Here is a 15,375-nt window from a genome sequence, read left to right as displayed (position 1 = left end):
GGAGGGGCTCGGTGGGCAGGGGGGGGCCCAGTGGGTGGGGGGCGGGGCCCAGTGGGCGGGGGGCGGGGCTCAGTGGGCGGGGGGGGCGAGGCCCAGTGGGCGGGGGGGCGGGGCCCAGTGGGCGGGGGGAGGGGCCCAGCGGGCAGGGGAGGGGCCCAGTGGGCGGGGGGAGGGGCCCGGTGGGCGGGGCCCAGTGGGCCGGGGGCGGGGCCCAGTGGGCGGGGGGAGGGGCCCAGTGGGCGGGGGGGAGGGCCCAGGGGGCGGGGCCCAGTGGGCAGGGGGCGGGGCCCAGTGGGCGGGGGGGGCGAGGCCCAGTGGGCGGGGGGGGCGGGGCCCAGTGGGCGGGGGGGCGGGGCCCAGTGGGCGGGGGGGGCCCCAGTGGGTGGGGGGCGGGGCCCAGTGGGCAGGGGGCGGGGCCCAGTGGGCGGGGGGCGGGGCCCAGTAATGCGACTCTGTACAGAAAGTATTTTCTGAGGATCAGCAATGGCCTTATGCTCAGTGCCTGAAAGGGCGGTGGAAGCAGATTCAATAATAACTGTCAAAAGGAAATTGGACAAATACTGGAAGGAGAGAAATTTGCAGGAAGGAGCAGCGAGTAATTGAATCGCTCACTCACTGGGAGCCGAGATCGATTATTTTACTATCTGCTGGACTCAGATCGAACACGGGTTTATACAAACAACTGAGAGGAGGTCAGATGTGGTGCTCGGGTCCCGTCGGACTCCCTGTAAATAATAGTGAATGAGCAGCGGGGGTGGGGCGATTAGACCGACTGAGAGGGTGCTGTGTGTGAGGGAGTCGCTGGACATCGAGGGGACTCGGGATCCAAGTTCACCGCACCAGGTCCGGCCGCACATTTCAAGACTTTTCCTCCTTCTCTGCAATTTTAGCTAAACTCTGGCGCAAATCGTTCAGTTCGTAGAGCTTGACGTCAAGGATATCCAGAAGTTTTCGGGCGTCACACTGGATCCTCTCTCGATCATTCACACAGTCGACCAGCGTCTGCTCCACATCCTGAAGCTGCTGCTCTAGCTCAGCGTTCCGACCCTCAACCTCCTGAGAAAAAAGGCAAAGGCGAGGTCAGATACCGTCAGTTCGAGCTCCCTCCAGACCCATGGGATGGTGCTGCTCTCTGACCATAGTCCTCGCGGGGACTGAGCTGGACAAACACAAAGCCCCCTAAACCCTAAACCCCCTCCCTCCCCCCGTGCCCCTTGCCCCCCTCCTTCTCCCCCCGTACCTGCAGTCTGAGCAGCGCCTCCTCGCGGTCACTCTCTAACTCGTTAACATCAGATTTTTGGCTCCTCAACAACTGGATCTCCTGAAACAAAAAGATCAGTCAGAAGGTGAGTAAGACCGCGGCAACGGACGGGGAGACCGCGGCAACGGACGGGGAGAGCGTGGCAACGCACGGGGAGAGCGCGGCAACGCACGGGGAGACCGAGACCGCGGCAACGGACGGGGAGACCGCGGCAACGGACGGGGAGAGCGCGGCAACGCACGGGGAGAGCGCGGCAACGCACGGGGAGACTGAGACCACGGCAACGCACGGGCAGACCGTGGCAACACATGGGGAGATCGAGACCGCGGCAACGCACGAGGAGACGGCGGCAACGCACGGGGAGACGGCAGCAACGCATGGGGAGACAGCGGCAACGCACGGGGAGGCCGAGACCGCGGCAACGCACGGGGAGACCGAGACCGTGGCAACGCACGGGGAGGCCGAGACCGCGGCAACGCACGGGGAGACCGAGACCGTGGCAACGCACGGGGAGACCGAGACCGCGGCAACGCACGGGCAGACCGCGGTAACGCACGGGCAGACCGCGGCAACGCATGGGCAGACCGCAGCTGAGCGCACTGGATACAGCTGTCATGCTGAAGACTTGTGCTCCAGAACTAGCCGCGCCTCTAGCCAAGCTGTTCCAGTACAGCTACAACACTGGCATCTATCCGACAATGTGGAAAACTGCCCAGGTATGTCCTGTCCACAAAAAGCAGGACAAATCCAAACTGGCCAATTACCGCCCCATCTGTCTACTCTCAATCATCAGCAAAGTGATGGAAGGTATCGTCGACAGTGCTATCAAGCGGCACTGACTCACCAATAACCTGCTCACTGATGCCCAGTTTGGGTTCCGTCAGGACCAGCTCCCAGCCTCATTACAGCCTTGGTCCAAACATGGACAAAGGAGCTGAATTCCAGAGGTGAGGTGAGAGTGACTGCCCTTGACATCAAGGCAGCATCATAATCATAATCAACTTTATTGTCATTGTTAGTGCACAAGTGCAGTACAACGAAATGTAGGCTTGCGGCTCTCGAGAGTGTACATTTGGATTAAGACATTTAAACATTCAACATACATTTGGCTTGTAATACATTAGCATAAACAGAACCATAATAAAGTGCATTGGCAGATGTGCAGGCTTTAGAGTTTATTTGTGGAGTTCAGTCGGATGACAGCCCTGAGAAAGAAGCTGTTCCTAAATCTGGTCGTACGGGTGCGAATGCATCTGTAGCGTCTCCCAGATGGCAGGAGGGCGAACAGACTGTGGCTGGGGTGGGTAGGGTCTTTGATGATGGACCGTGACCTCCGTAAACAGCGTTTCTGGTATATGTGCTCTATGGTCGGTAGCCGAGTGTGGCAGCAAGGAGCCCTAGTAAAACTGAAGTCAATGGGAATCGGGGGGAAAACTCTCCACTGGCTGGAGTCATACCTAGCACAAAGGAAGATGGTTGTGGTGGTTGGAGGTCAATCATCACAGCCCCAGGACATCGTTGCAGGAGTTCCTCAGGGCAGTGTCCTAGGCCCAACCATCTTCAGCTGCTTCATCAATGACCTTCCCTCCAACATAACAACAACAACAACTTGTACTTATATAGCGCCTTTAACGCAGTAAAACATCCCAAGGCGCTGCACAGGAGTATTTTGGAAACATAGAAGATAGGAGCAGGAGTAGGCCATTCGGCCCCTCGAGCCTGCTCTGCCATTCGATGAGATCATGGCTGATCATCCAAATTCAGTACCCCGTACCTGCCTTCTCCCCATATCCCTTGATACCTTTAGCTCTAAGAAATATATCTAACTCCTTCTTGAATATATTTAAAGACTTGGGCCTAGAAATTGAGTGGGCTTAGCGCCCATTTTGCGGCGCTAGAGGGCATTGCGCTGGACTTACAGCCGGTTTTGAAATTGACTAGGGCCCAACATCGGCGTTACACCGGTAGCGCTGCGCCGGCACCGATGACGTCATCGGTGTGCGCAGCGTCCCGGTTGCCGTGGTGACGGGCCCCAGCGCCGAAATTCAGTTGCGGCCGCCTCGCCCGTGGCAGCCGCAACTAAGACTCTGGCAACAGAGTCTTGCACGACTTTGCGCCGGCGCATAAAGGTGGAGCGGCGGCCGGCCGCTTTCCCGCCGGCCGCCTGCCCGCGCCTCCCTTCCCGGACTCCCCCACCCCCCCCCGCGGAACAGATGCTTCTCGGCTGCGAGCCTGGCACTTCCCCGAGGTGCCGGGCTCATTTTTGTGAAGATTTTACCGGCCAGCGGGCGGGTGCAGGCAGCTCCTCCTTAACTGAAGGAGGAGGCCTGCACTTCCCGAGCCTGCCGCACCGCATTGGGCGCCGCAGCGCCGGAATAGCGCCGCAATGCGGCGCGTAGCGCCAGTTTTCAGGCGCAAACAGCCTTCAGTAGCGCCGGCAGCCGTTTGGGCGCGGCGCTACTGAATTTTTGGCGCGCACAGCGCGACTTAGCACCGGCGCTAAATTTCCGGCGTTAAGCCCCGGCGCAGCGCAACCTCAATTTCTAGGCCTTGGCCTCAACCGCCTTCTGTGGTAGAGAATTCCACAGGTTCACCACTCTCTGGGTGAAGAAATCCTTCCTCATCTCTAAATGGCTTACCCCTTATCCTTAGACTATGACCCCTGGTTCTGGACTCCCCCGCCATCGGGAACATCCTTCCTGCATCTAGTTTGTCCAGGCCTGTCAGAATTTTATAAGTTTCGATGAGATCCCCTCTCATTCTTCTAAACTCCAGCGAGTATAAGCACAATCGACCCAATCTCTCCTCATACGTCATTCCTGCCATCCCAGGGATCAGCCTTTGTGAATCTTCGCTGAACTCCTTCCATGGCAAGAACATCCTTCCTCAGATAAGGTGACCAAAACTGCACACAGTACTCAAGGTGTGGTCTCACCAAGGCCCTGTACAACTGCAGCAAGACATCCTTGCTCCTGTACTCAAACCCTTTTGCTATGAAGGCCAACATACCATTTGCCTTCTTCACCGCCTGCTGCACCTGCATGCTTACCTTCAGCGACTGGTGCACAAGAACACCCAGGTCTCTTTGCACTTCCCCTTCTCCCAATCTATTGCCATTCAGATAATAGTCTGCCTTTCTGTTTTTGACACCAAAGTGGATAACCTCGCATTTATCCACGTTATATTGCATCTGCCACGCTTCTGCCCAATCACCCAACCTGTCCAAATCATCCTGGAGTTTCTCGGTATCCTCCTCGCAGCACACACGCCCACCCAGCTTTGTGTCGTCTGCAAACTTGGAGATATTGCATCTAGTTCCCTTATCTAGATCATTAATGTATATTGTGAATAGCTGGGGTCCAAGGACCGATCCTGCGGTACCCCACTAGTCACTGCCTGCCACTCGGAAAAAGACCTGTTAATTCCTACTCTCTGCTTTCTGTCCGCCAACCAGTTCTCTATCCAAGTCGATACCTTGCCCCCAATCCCATGTGCCTTAACTTTGCACGCTAATCTCTTATGCGGGACCTTATCGAAAGCCTTTTGAAAGTCCAAATACACCACATCTACTGGTTCTCCCTTATCTATTTTCCCAGTTACATCCTCAAAAAATTCCAGTAGATTAGTCAAGCACGATTTACCTTTTGTAAATCCATGTTGACTTTGTCCGATCCTGTCACTGTTTTCCAAGTGCTCAGCTATTACATCCTTTATAATGGACTCTAGCATTTTCCCCACTACCGATGTCAGGCTTACCGGTCTGTAATTCCTCGCTTTCTCTCTACCACCCTTTTTGAATAGTGGGGTAACATTAGCTACCCTCCAATCCATGGGTACTGTTCCAGAGTCCAGCGAATTTTGGAAGATGATCAGCAATGCAGCTACTATTTCTAGGGCCACCTCCTTAAGTACCCTAGGATGTAGATTATCAGGCCCTAGGGATTTATCGGCCTGCAATCCATCAATTTCCCTAACACCATTTCCCTACAAATACTGATTTCTTTCAGTTCCTCCCTCTCATCAGACCCTATGCTCTCCAACATCTCTGGGAGGTTATTTGTGTCCTCCTTTGTGAAGACAGAACCAAAATATGCATTTAATTGGTCTGCCATTTCTTTGTTCCCCATTATAACTTCCCCTGCTTCTGACTGCAAGGGACCTACACTTGATTTCACTAATCTTTTTCTCTTCACACATCTATAAAAGCTCTTACAGTCAGTTTTTATGTTCCCTGCAAGCTTACTTTCATATTCTATTTTCCCCTTCTTAATTAATCCCTTTGTCCTCCTTTGTTGAATCCTAAACTGCTCCCAATCCTCAGGGTTACCGCTTTTTCTGGCCAATTTATATGCCCTCTCCTTGGATCTTATGCTATCCTAATTTCCCTTGTTAGCCACGGTTGAGTCACCCTTTTCTGTTTTATTCTTATCCCAAACTGGGATGAACAACTTCTGTAGTTCATCCATGTGGTCTTTGAATGGTTGCCATTGCCTATCCACCGTCAACCCTTTGAGTGACATTCCCCAATCAATCCTACCCAATTCGCGCCTCATACCATCGTAGTTTCCTTTATTTAAATTCAGGACCCTAGTCTCCGAGTCAACTACTTCACTCTCCATCCTAATGAAGAATTCTATCATATTATGATCGCTCTGACCCAAGGGGCCTCGTACAACAAGATTGCTAATTAATCCTCTCTCATTACATAATACCCAGTCTAAGATGGCCTGATCTCTGGTTGGTTCCTCGACATATTGTTCCAGAAAACCATCCCGTAAACATTCTAGGAATTCCTCCTCCACAGTATTTTTACTAATTTGGTTAGCCCAATCTATATGTAAACTAAAGTCACCCATGATGACTGCTGTGCCCTTACTGCATGCTTCTCTAATTTCCCTTTTAATGCCATCCCCAACCTCCGTATTACTGTTTGGAGGTCTATATACCACTCCCACTAATGTTTTCTGCCCCTTGATATTTCTCTGTTCTACCCATACAGATTCCGCATCATCAGAGTTAATATCCTTCCTTTCAATTGTGTTAATCCCCTCTTTAACCAGCAATGCTACCCCACCTCCCTTTCTTTTTTGCCTATCCTTCCTAAATATTAAATACCCCTGGATGTTGAGTTCCCAGCCTTGGCCACCCTGGAGCCATGTTTCTGTAATCCCAATCAAATCATATTCGTTAACCTCTATTTGCGCAGCTAATTCATCCACCTTGTTCCGAATGCTCCTTGCATTAAGACACAAAGCCTTCAGGCTTGTTTTTTTAACGCTCTCAGACCTATATGAATTATTATTTACTGTGACCATGTTTGATTTAAACTGTTGAGTTCTTTGCCTTCTAATTTTGTTTTTCTCCTTCCTGTCTTTTGCTTTTTTCCTTGTTTCCCTTTCCTCTGTCTCCCTGCTCAGGTTCCCAACCCCCTGCCACTTTAGTTTAAAGACAAAAAATTTGACACCGATCCACATAAGGATAAATTAGGTCAGGTGACCAAAAGCTTGGTCAAAGAGGTGGGTTTTAACAAGCGCCTTAAAGGAGGAAAGAGAGGCAGCAAGGCAGACAGGTTTAGGCAGGGAATTCCAGAGCTTAGGGCCCAGGCAACAGAAGGCACGGCCACCAAAGGTTGAGCGATTATAATAAGGGATCCTGAAGAGGGCAGAATTAGAGGAGCGCAGATATCTCGGGGGGTTGTGGGGCTGGGGGAGATTACAGAGTTAGGGAGGGGTGAGGCCATGGAGGGATTTGAAAACAAGGATTAGAATTTTGAAATCGAGGCGCGGCTTAACCGGGAGCCAATGTAGGCCAGCGAGCACAGGGGTGATGGGCGAACGGGACTTGGTGCAAGTTAGGACACGGGCAGCCAAGTATTGGATGACCTCAAGTTTACGTAGGGTGGAATGTGGGAGGACAGCCAGGAGTGCGTTGGAACAGTCAAATCTAGAGGTAACAAAGGCATGGATGAGAGTTTCAGCAGCGAATGAGCTGAGGCAAGGGTGGAGACGGGCGATGTTACGGAGGTGGAAGGAGGCGGTCTTTGTTATGCTGCGGATATGTGATCGGAATCTGAGAAATGGGATGTTCGCTGATGACTGCACAGCGTTCAGTGCCATTCATAACTCCTCAGATAATGAAGCAGTCCATGCCTGCATGCAACAAGACCTGGACGACGTTCAGGCTTGGGCTGATAAGTGGCAGGTAACATTCGCGCCACAGATGTGCCACGTAATGACTAACTCCAACAAGCGAGCATCTAACCACCGCCCCTTGACATTCAATGACATTACCATCGCCGAATCCCCAACCATCAATATCCTGGGGGTCACCATTGACCAGAAACTTAACTGGACCAGCCACATAAATACTGTGGCAACAAGAGCAGGTCAGAGGCTGGGTATTCTGTGGCGAGTGTCTCACCTCCTGACTCCCCAAAGCCTTTCCACCATCTACAAGGCACAAGTCAGGAGTGTGATGGAATACTCTCCACTTGCCTGGATGAGTGCAGCTCCAACAACACTCAAGAAGCTCGACACCATCCAGGACAAAGCAGCCCGCTTGATTGGCACCCCATCCACCACCTTAAACATTCACTCCCTCCACCACCGGCGTACCATGGCTGCAGTGTGTACCATCTACAAGATGCACTGCAGCAACTCGCCAAGGCTTCTTCGGCAGCACCTCCCAAACCCGCGACCTCTTCCGCCTAGAAGGACAAGGGCAGCAGGCGCCTGGGACCGCCACCACCTCCAAGTTCCCCTCCACGTCACACACCATCCCGACTTGGAAATATATCGCCGATCCGTCATCGTTGCTGGGTCAAAATCCTGGAACTCCCTCCCTAACAGCACTGTGGGAGTACCTTCACCACACGGACTGCAGCGGTTCAAGAAGGCGGCTCACCGCCACCTTCTCAAGGGCAGCTAGGGATGGGCAATAAATGCTGGCCTTGCCAGCGATGCCCATATCTCAGGAACAAATTTTTAAAAACACACGGGGAGACCGAGACAACGCATGGGGAGACCGGGACAATGCACGGGGAGACCAGGACAACGCACGGGGAGACTGCGTTCCGATGCCAAACTCTTACTTTGAACGAAACCCATGCAATTCAGTCTGGGTCGGGTTTCTCTTGCTGACCTCAGTCAGCCCAGAGCCCGAAGCCGGACAGACTGCCCCAGCTCACCCTCGATAAACCCAGTGCGTGTAGTTACATGCTAAAACGCGGTGTACCGTCACACGCTAACACACGGTGTACCATCACACGCTAACACGCGGTTCACCGTCACATGCTAACACGCGGTGCACCACCACACGCTAACATGCGGTGCACCGCCACACGCTAACACGCGGTGCACCGTCACACGCGGTTGTACCGTCACACGCTAACATGCGGTGTACCGTCACACGCTAACACGCGGTGTACCGCCACACGCGAACACGCGGTGTACCGCCACACGCTAACATGCGGTGTACCGCCACACGCTAACACGCGGTGCACCGTCACACGCGGTGTACCGTCACACGCTAACACGCGGTGCACCGCCACACGCTAACACGCGGTGCACCGTCACACGCTAACATGCGGTGTACCGTCACACGCTAACACACGCCGTACCGTCACATGCTAACACGCGGTGCACCGTCACACGCCAACATGCGGTGCACCGTCACACGCCAACATGTGGTGCACCGTCACACGCCAACGTGCAGTGCACCATCACACGTGGTGTACCGTCACACGCTAACACGCGGTGCACCGTCACACGCTAACACGCGGTGCACCGTCACACGCTAACACGCGGTGTACCGTCACATGCTAACATGCGGTGTACCGTCACACGCTAACACACGGTGTACCGTCACACGCTAACACTCGGTGTACCGTCACACGCGAACACGCGGTGTACCGTCACACGCTAACACGCGGTGTACCATCACACGCTAACACGCGGTGTACCATCACATGCTAACACGCGGTGTACCATCACACGCTAACACGCATGGCCGGGTTCTATAATGAGGCAGAATTTACGGCACCTAAACAGGCCATTTGGCCCAACCGGTGTGTGCTGGTGTTTATGCTCCACACTATCAGGAAGGTATCGGATTCAGTGCAGGGAATCCTCCGCAAATCCCCTCAGACAGACTGAGCAATCGCAGCATTCGCTTATTTCAGTGTTTCCCTTCTTGAAGGAGGAATTAAAGGAAATTAGTATTAGTAAAAAAAGTAGTGCTGGAGAAATTAATGGGACTGAAAGCTGATAAATCCCCAGGGCCTGATAATCTGCATCCCAGAGTACTAAAAGAGGTAGCCATGGAAATAGTGGATGCATTGGTTGTCATCTTCCAAAATTCTATAGATTATGGAACAGTTGCTGCAGATTGGAGGGTGGCAAATGTAACCCCACTATTTAAAAAAGGAGGGAGAGAGAAAACCGGGAATTACAGATCGGCTAGCCTAACATCAGTAGTAGGGAAAATGCTAGAGTCTATTATAAAGGATGTGATAACAGGACACTTAGAAAATATCAACAGGATTAGACAAAGTCAACATGGATTTATGAAAGGGAAACCGTGTTTGACAAATCTACTGGAGTTTTTTGAGGATGTAACTGGTAGAATAGATAAGGGAGAACCAGTGGATGTGGAGTATTTAGATTTTCACAAGGCCTTTGATAAAGTCCCACATAAGAGGTTAGTGTGCAAATTTAAAGCACATGGGATTGGGGGTGATATACTGGCATGGATTGAAAATTGGTTAACAGACAGGAAACGGAGAGTAGGAATAAATGGGTCTTTTTCGGGGTGGCAGGCGGTGACTAGTGGGGTACCGCAGGGATCAGTGCTTGGGCCCCAGCTATTCACAATATATATCAATGATTTGGATGAGAGAACCAAATGTAATATTTCCAAGTTTGCTGACGACACAAAACTAGGTGGGATTGTGAGTTTTGAGGAGGATGCAAAGAGGCTTCAAGGCGATTTAGACAAGTTGAGTGAGTGGGCAAATACATGGCAGATGCAGTATAACGTGGATAAATGTGAAGTTATCCACTTCGGTAGGAAAAACAGAAAGGCAGAGTATTATTTAAATGGTGATAGATTGGGAAATGCTGATGTACAAAGGGACCTGGGTGTCCTTGTACATCAGTCACTGAAAGCAAACATGTAGGTGCAGCAAGCAGTTAGGAAGGCAAATGGTATGTTGGCCTTCATTGCAAGAGGGTTCGAGTACAGGAGCAAGGATGTCTTACTACAGTTATACAGGGTCTTGGTGAGACCACACCTGGAGTACTGTGTGCAGTTTTGGTCTCCTTACCTAAGAAAGGATATACTTGCCATAGAGGGAGTGCAATGAAGGTTCACCAGACTGATTCCTGGGATGGCAGGACTGTCGTATGAGGAGAGATTGGGTCGACTAGGCCTGTATTCACTAGAGTTTAGAAGAATGAGAGGGGATCTCATTGAAACATATAAAATTCTGACAGGGCTAGACAGACTGGATGCAGGGAGGATGTTTCCCCTGGCTGGGGGGTCTAGAACGAGGGGTCACAGTCTCGGGATACGGGGTCGGCCATTTAAGACTGAGATGAGGAGAAATTTCTTCACTCAGAGGGTGGTGAACCTGTGGAATTCTCTACCACAGAAGGCTGTGGAGGCCAAGTCACTGAATATATTTAAGAAGGTGATAGATAGATTTCTAGACACAAAAGGCATCAAGGGGTATGGGGAGAGAGCGGGAATATGGTATTGAGATAGAGGATCAGCCATGATCATATTGAATGGCGGAGCAGGCTCGAAGGGCCGAATGGCCCACTCCTGCTCCTATTTTACTATGTTTCTATGTCTGTCACCAGGACAGACTGCCCCAGGACATAAGAAATAGGAGCTGCAGTCGGCCATCTGGCCCTGCGAGCCTGCTCCGCCATTCAACAAGAGCATGGCTGATCTTCAAGTCCACCTTCCCACCTGATCCCCATAGCCCTTAGTTCCCAAAAATTGATTGACCTCTGTCTTGAATCTACTCAACGACTGAGCCTCCACAGCTCACCGGGGAAGAAAATTCCAAAGATTCACAACCCTCTGCGTAAAGAATTTTCTCCTCATCTCAGTCTAAATGGCCGACCCCTTATTCTGAGACTGTGACCCCTGGTTCTAGATTCCCCAGCCAGGGGAAACATTTCTCAGCATTAGCCCTGTCGAGCCCCTTAAGAATTTTATATGTTTCAATGAGATCACCTCTTATTCTTCTAAACTCTAAGGAATATAGGCCCAGTCTACTCAATCTCTCCTCATAGGACAATCCCCCCATCCCAGGAATCAGTCCAGTGAACCTTCGTTGATTCAAGATTCAAGATCCTTTATTTGCCATATGTAACTAGTACAATGGAATGCTTACTCCCCAATCACTCCCACAATAAAGCTGTGGGAGCTCACCGAGACACGTCAGCTATTCTTACAGCGCCGTGTTCAGAAAGTAAATTCTTTGGCATCCAGTGGCAGTGGGAGCACGATGTCCCTCAGCCGCTCCGTCCTCCTCACTGTTGCCGGCTCGGCTCCACGTGCGGTGGCCTGCTCCTCCCGCTCACCCTCTGGCCACCATTCCCGGCTCCCCTCCTCCCAGTCGGACTGCGAGTCGTCAAGTCTGCTGCTGCGTCCCGATGCGCTGCGCTGCCTCCACCCGACTCGCCGAACACATCTTCCGGTCGCCGCAGCCTCCACCTCAGCTCTATTGCACTCCCTCGATGGCAAGTATATCCTTCCTTTGGTAAGGAGACCGGAACTGTCCACAATACTCCAGGTGTGGTCTCACCAGGGCCCTATATAATTGTAGTAAGACTTCTTTACTCTTATACTCAAATCCTCTTGTAACAAAGGCCAACATACCATTTGCTTTCCTAATTGCTTGCTGTACCTACATGTTAACTTTCTGTGATTCATGTACAAGGACACCCAGGTCCCTCTGAATGCAAATATTTCCCAGTCTCTCACCATTCAAAAAATATTCAGCTTTTCTGTTTTTCCTACCAAAGTGGCTAACTTCACATTTCTCCACATTGTATTCCATTTGCCGTTCTTGCCCACTCCAGTCAACCTGTCTCTATCTCTCTGCAGCCTCTTTGCGTCTTCCTCACAGATTACTTTCCCACCAAACTTTGTATCATCAGCAAACTTGGATACGTTACACTCAGTCCCTTCACTTAAGTCATTAATATAGATTGTAAATAGCTGAGGCCCAAGCACAGATCCCTGCGGTACCCGGCTAGTTACAGCCTGCCAACCTGAAAATTACCCGTTTATTCCTACTCTCTGTTTTCTGTCCATTAACCAATCCTCAATCCATGCTAAATAACAACAGAAAATGCTGGAAAAACTCAGCAGGTCAGGCAACATCCGTGGAGAGAAATTTGAGTTGACGTTTCGGGTTTGACCCTTCTTCAAAACTGGAGAGAAAAGTAACTAGATCGAAGGCAGGGCTGCGATCGGACAAAAGAATAAAAGAACCGAAAGAAGTAAAAGAGATTAGAAGCTAGACGAGATGGTAATAGGCTGGGATTAGGTGTAAAGTGTACTGGCAGGGCAAAAGATAGCTGCCAGGTGTGAGAGAGAAACAAAAGGAAAGGGGGGGGGGAGGAAAGGAGTGGAAAAATATAAGTAAAAATGAAATAGGGGCCGAGGTTATGATCTGAAATTGTTGAACTCGATATTGAGACCGGAAGGCTGCAGAGTGCCTAATCGGAGATGAGGTGCTGTTCCTCGAGTTTACGTTGAGCTTCCGTGGAACAGTACAAGAGGCCAAGGACGGTGAGGTCCGAGTGGGAATGGAGCGGTGAATTGAAATGACAGGCGACCGGAAGCTCGGGGTCACCCTTACGGACTGAACGGAGGTGTTCTGCAAAGCGGTCACCCAATCTGTGTTTGGTCTCCCCAATGTAGAGGAGACCGCATCGTGAGCAGCGAATACAGTATACTAGATTGCGAGACGTACAAGTAAATCGCTGTTTCACCTGGAAGGGGTGTTTGGGGCCCTGAACAGTGGGGAGGGGGGAGGTATAGGGCAGGTGTTACACCTCCTCCGCTTGCACGGGAAGGTGCCAGGCGAAGGGGAAGGGCTGTTTGGGGTGATAGAGGAGTGGACTAGGGTGTCTCGGAGAGAGCGGTCCTGCGGAATGCTGAAAGGGGAGGGGAGGGGAAGATACGTTTGGTGGTGGGATCACTTTGGAGGTAGCGGAAATGCCGGAGGATGATCCGTTGAATGTGGAGGCTGGTGGGGTGAAAGGTGAGGACAAGGGGAACCCTATCGTGGTTCCGGGAGGGAGGGGCAGGGGTGAGGGCAGAGGTGCGGGAGATAGAACTGACACGGTCGAGGGCAGTGTCCACCACGGTAGAGGGGAATCCTCGGTTGCGGAAAAAAGGAAGACATGTCTGAAGCACTGGTGTGGAAGGTGGCATCGTCGGAGCAGATACGGCGGAGGCGGAGAAACTGGGAGAATGGAATAGAGTCCTTACAGGAAGCGGGGTGGGAGGAAGTGTTAGTCCAGGTAGCTGTGGGAGTCAGTGGCTTGTAGGGAATATTGGTCGATAACCTATCCCCAGAGATGGAGACGGAGAAGTCGAGGAAGGGAAGGGAAGAGTCAGAGATGGACCATGTGAAGGTGAGGAAGGGTGGAAATTGGAGGCAAAGTGAATGAAATTGTCAAGTTCGGGGCGAGAGCAGGAAACGGCACCGATACAGTCATCAATGTATCGGAAAAAGAGGTGAGGGAGGGGTGCAACATGGAAAGAGTGCAACGGCGATTCACCAGGCTGATACCTGGAATGCGGGGAATGACCTACGAAGAGAGATTAAATAGTTTGGGCTTGTACTCACTGGAGTTTAGAAGATTGAGAGGGGATCTCATCGAAACATATAAAATTATGGCAGGCCTGGACAGGCTGAATTCAGAGAGAATGTTTCCAATGGCCGGGGAGCACAGAACCAGGGGCCACAGTCTAAAAATAGCGGGCAAATCATTTAAAACAGAGATGAGGAAGAATTTCTTCACTCAAAGAGTGGTGAGCCTGTGGAATTCCCTGCCACAGAGGGCTGTGAAGGCTAATTCAATAAATATTTTCAAGAGAGAATTGGATATATTTCTGAAGGCTAAGGGGATTAAGGGTTACGGAGAAAAGGCGGGGACGGGGTACTGAACTGGTAAGATCAGCTATGATCTCAGACGAAGATCAGCCATGATCTCATTGAATGGCGGAGCAGGCTCGAAGGGCCGAATGGCCTACTCCTGTTCCTATCTCTATGTTTCTATGTTTCTATGACCCGAGTAGGACTGGACAAAGATTGTTCCACATAGCCACGAAAAGGCAGGCATAGCTAGGACCCATGCGGGTACCCATGGCAACGCCTTTGATTTGGAGGAAATGAGTGGAGTTAAAGGAGAAGTTGTGTTCAATGTGAGAACAAGTTCAGCCAGGCGGAGGAGGGTCGTGGTGGATGGGGACTGGTCGGGCCTCTGTTACTATATTACCCTCAATACCATGAGTTCTAATTTTGTGTAATAACCTCTTGTGTGGCACGTTATCGAATGCTTTTTGAAAATCCAAATACACCACATCCACTGGTTCCCCCTTATCCATCCTACTTGTTACATCTTCAAAAAACTCCAACAAATTTGTCAAACACGATTTCTCTTTCATAAAACCATGTTGACTCTGCCTAAGCCTATTATGATATTCTAAGTGCCCTGTTACCATGTCCCTAATAATAGATTCTAGCATTTTGCCTACTACTGATGTCAGGCTAACTGGCCTATAGTTCCCCATTTTTTCTCTTCCTCATTTCTTGAATAGCGGGGTTACGTTTGGTACCTTCCGATCCTTGGGGACTGTTCTAAAATCTAGGGAATTCGGGAAGATTAATACCAGTGTATCCACTATCTCTGCAGCTACCTCTTAAAACCCTAGGATGCAGGTCATCAGGTCCAGGGGAGTTATTGTCACTTAGTCCCATTAATTTCTTCAGTACTATGCCTTTACTAATACTGATTTCTTTAAGTTCCTAATTCTCTCTAGACCCTTGGTTCCCCATTATTTCTGGAATGTTTTTGTGTCTTCTA

At 51.1% G+C, this 15,375-nt stretch overlaps 1 protein-coding gene across 1 annotated transcript; it reads right to left on the bottom strand.

The window, feature by feature from the left end:
* Positions 1–316: 316 nt before the first annotated feature.
* Positions 317–1,339, bottom strand: LOC147107945 (homer protein homolog 3-like; the record flags this gene model as incomplete). The annotated part of the gene is made up of 2 exons (XM_086005974.1): positions 317–1,056; positions 1,241–1,339. Coding segments are annotated over 2 exons (297 nt in total), but the record flags the coding sequence as incomplete, so codon positions are not given.
* Positions 1,340–15,375: the final 14,036 nt, after the last annotated feature.

This window comes from Somniosus microcephalus, chromosome 13 (genome assembly GCF_052327205.1).
Source record: "Somniosus microcephalus isolate GS21.2 chromosome 13, FLI_Smic_1.0, whole genome shotgun sequence".
NCBI lineage: Eukaryota > Metazoa > Chordata > Chondrichthyes > Squaliformes > Somniosidae > Somniosus > Somniosus microcephalus.
Note: the sequence above shows the minus strand (reverse complement) of the source record. Positions and strands in the feature narration are given on the sequence as shown.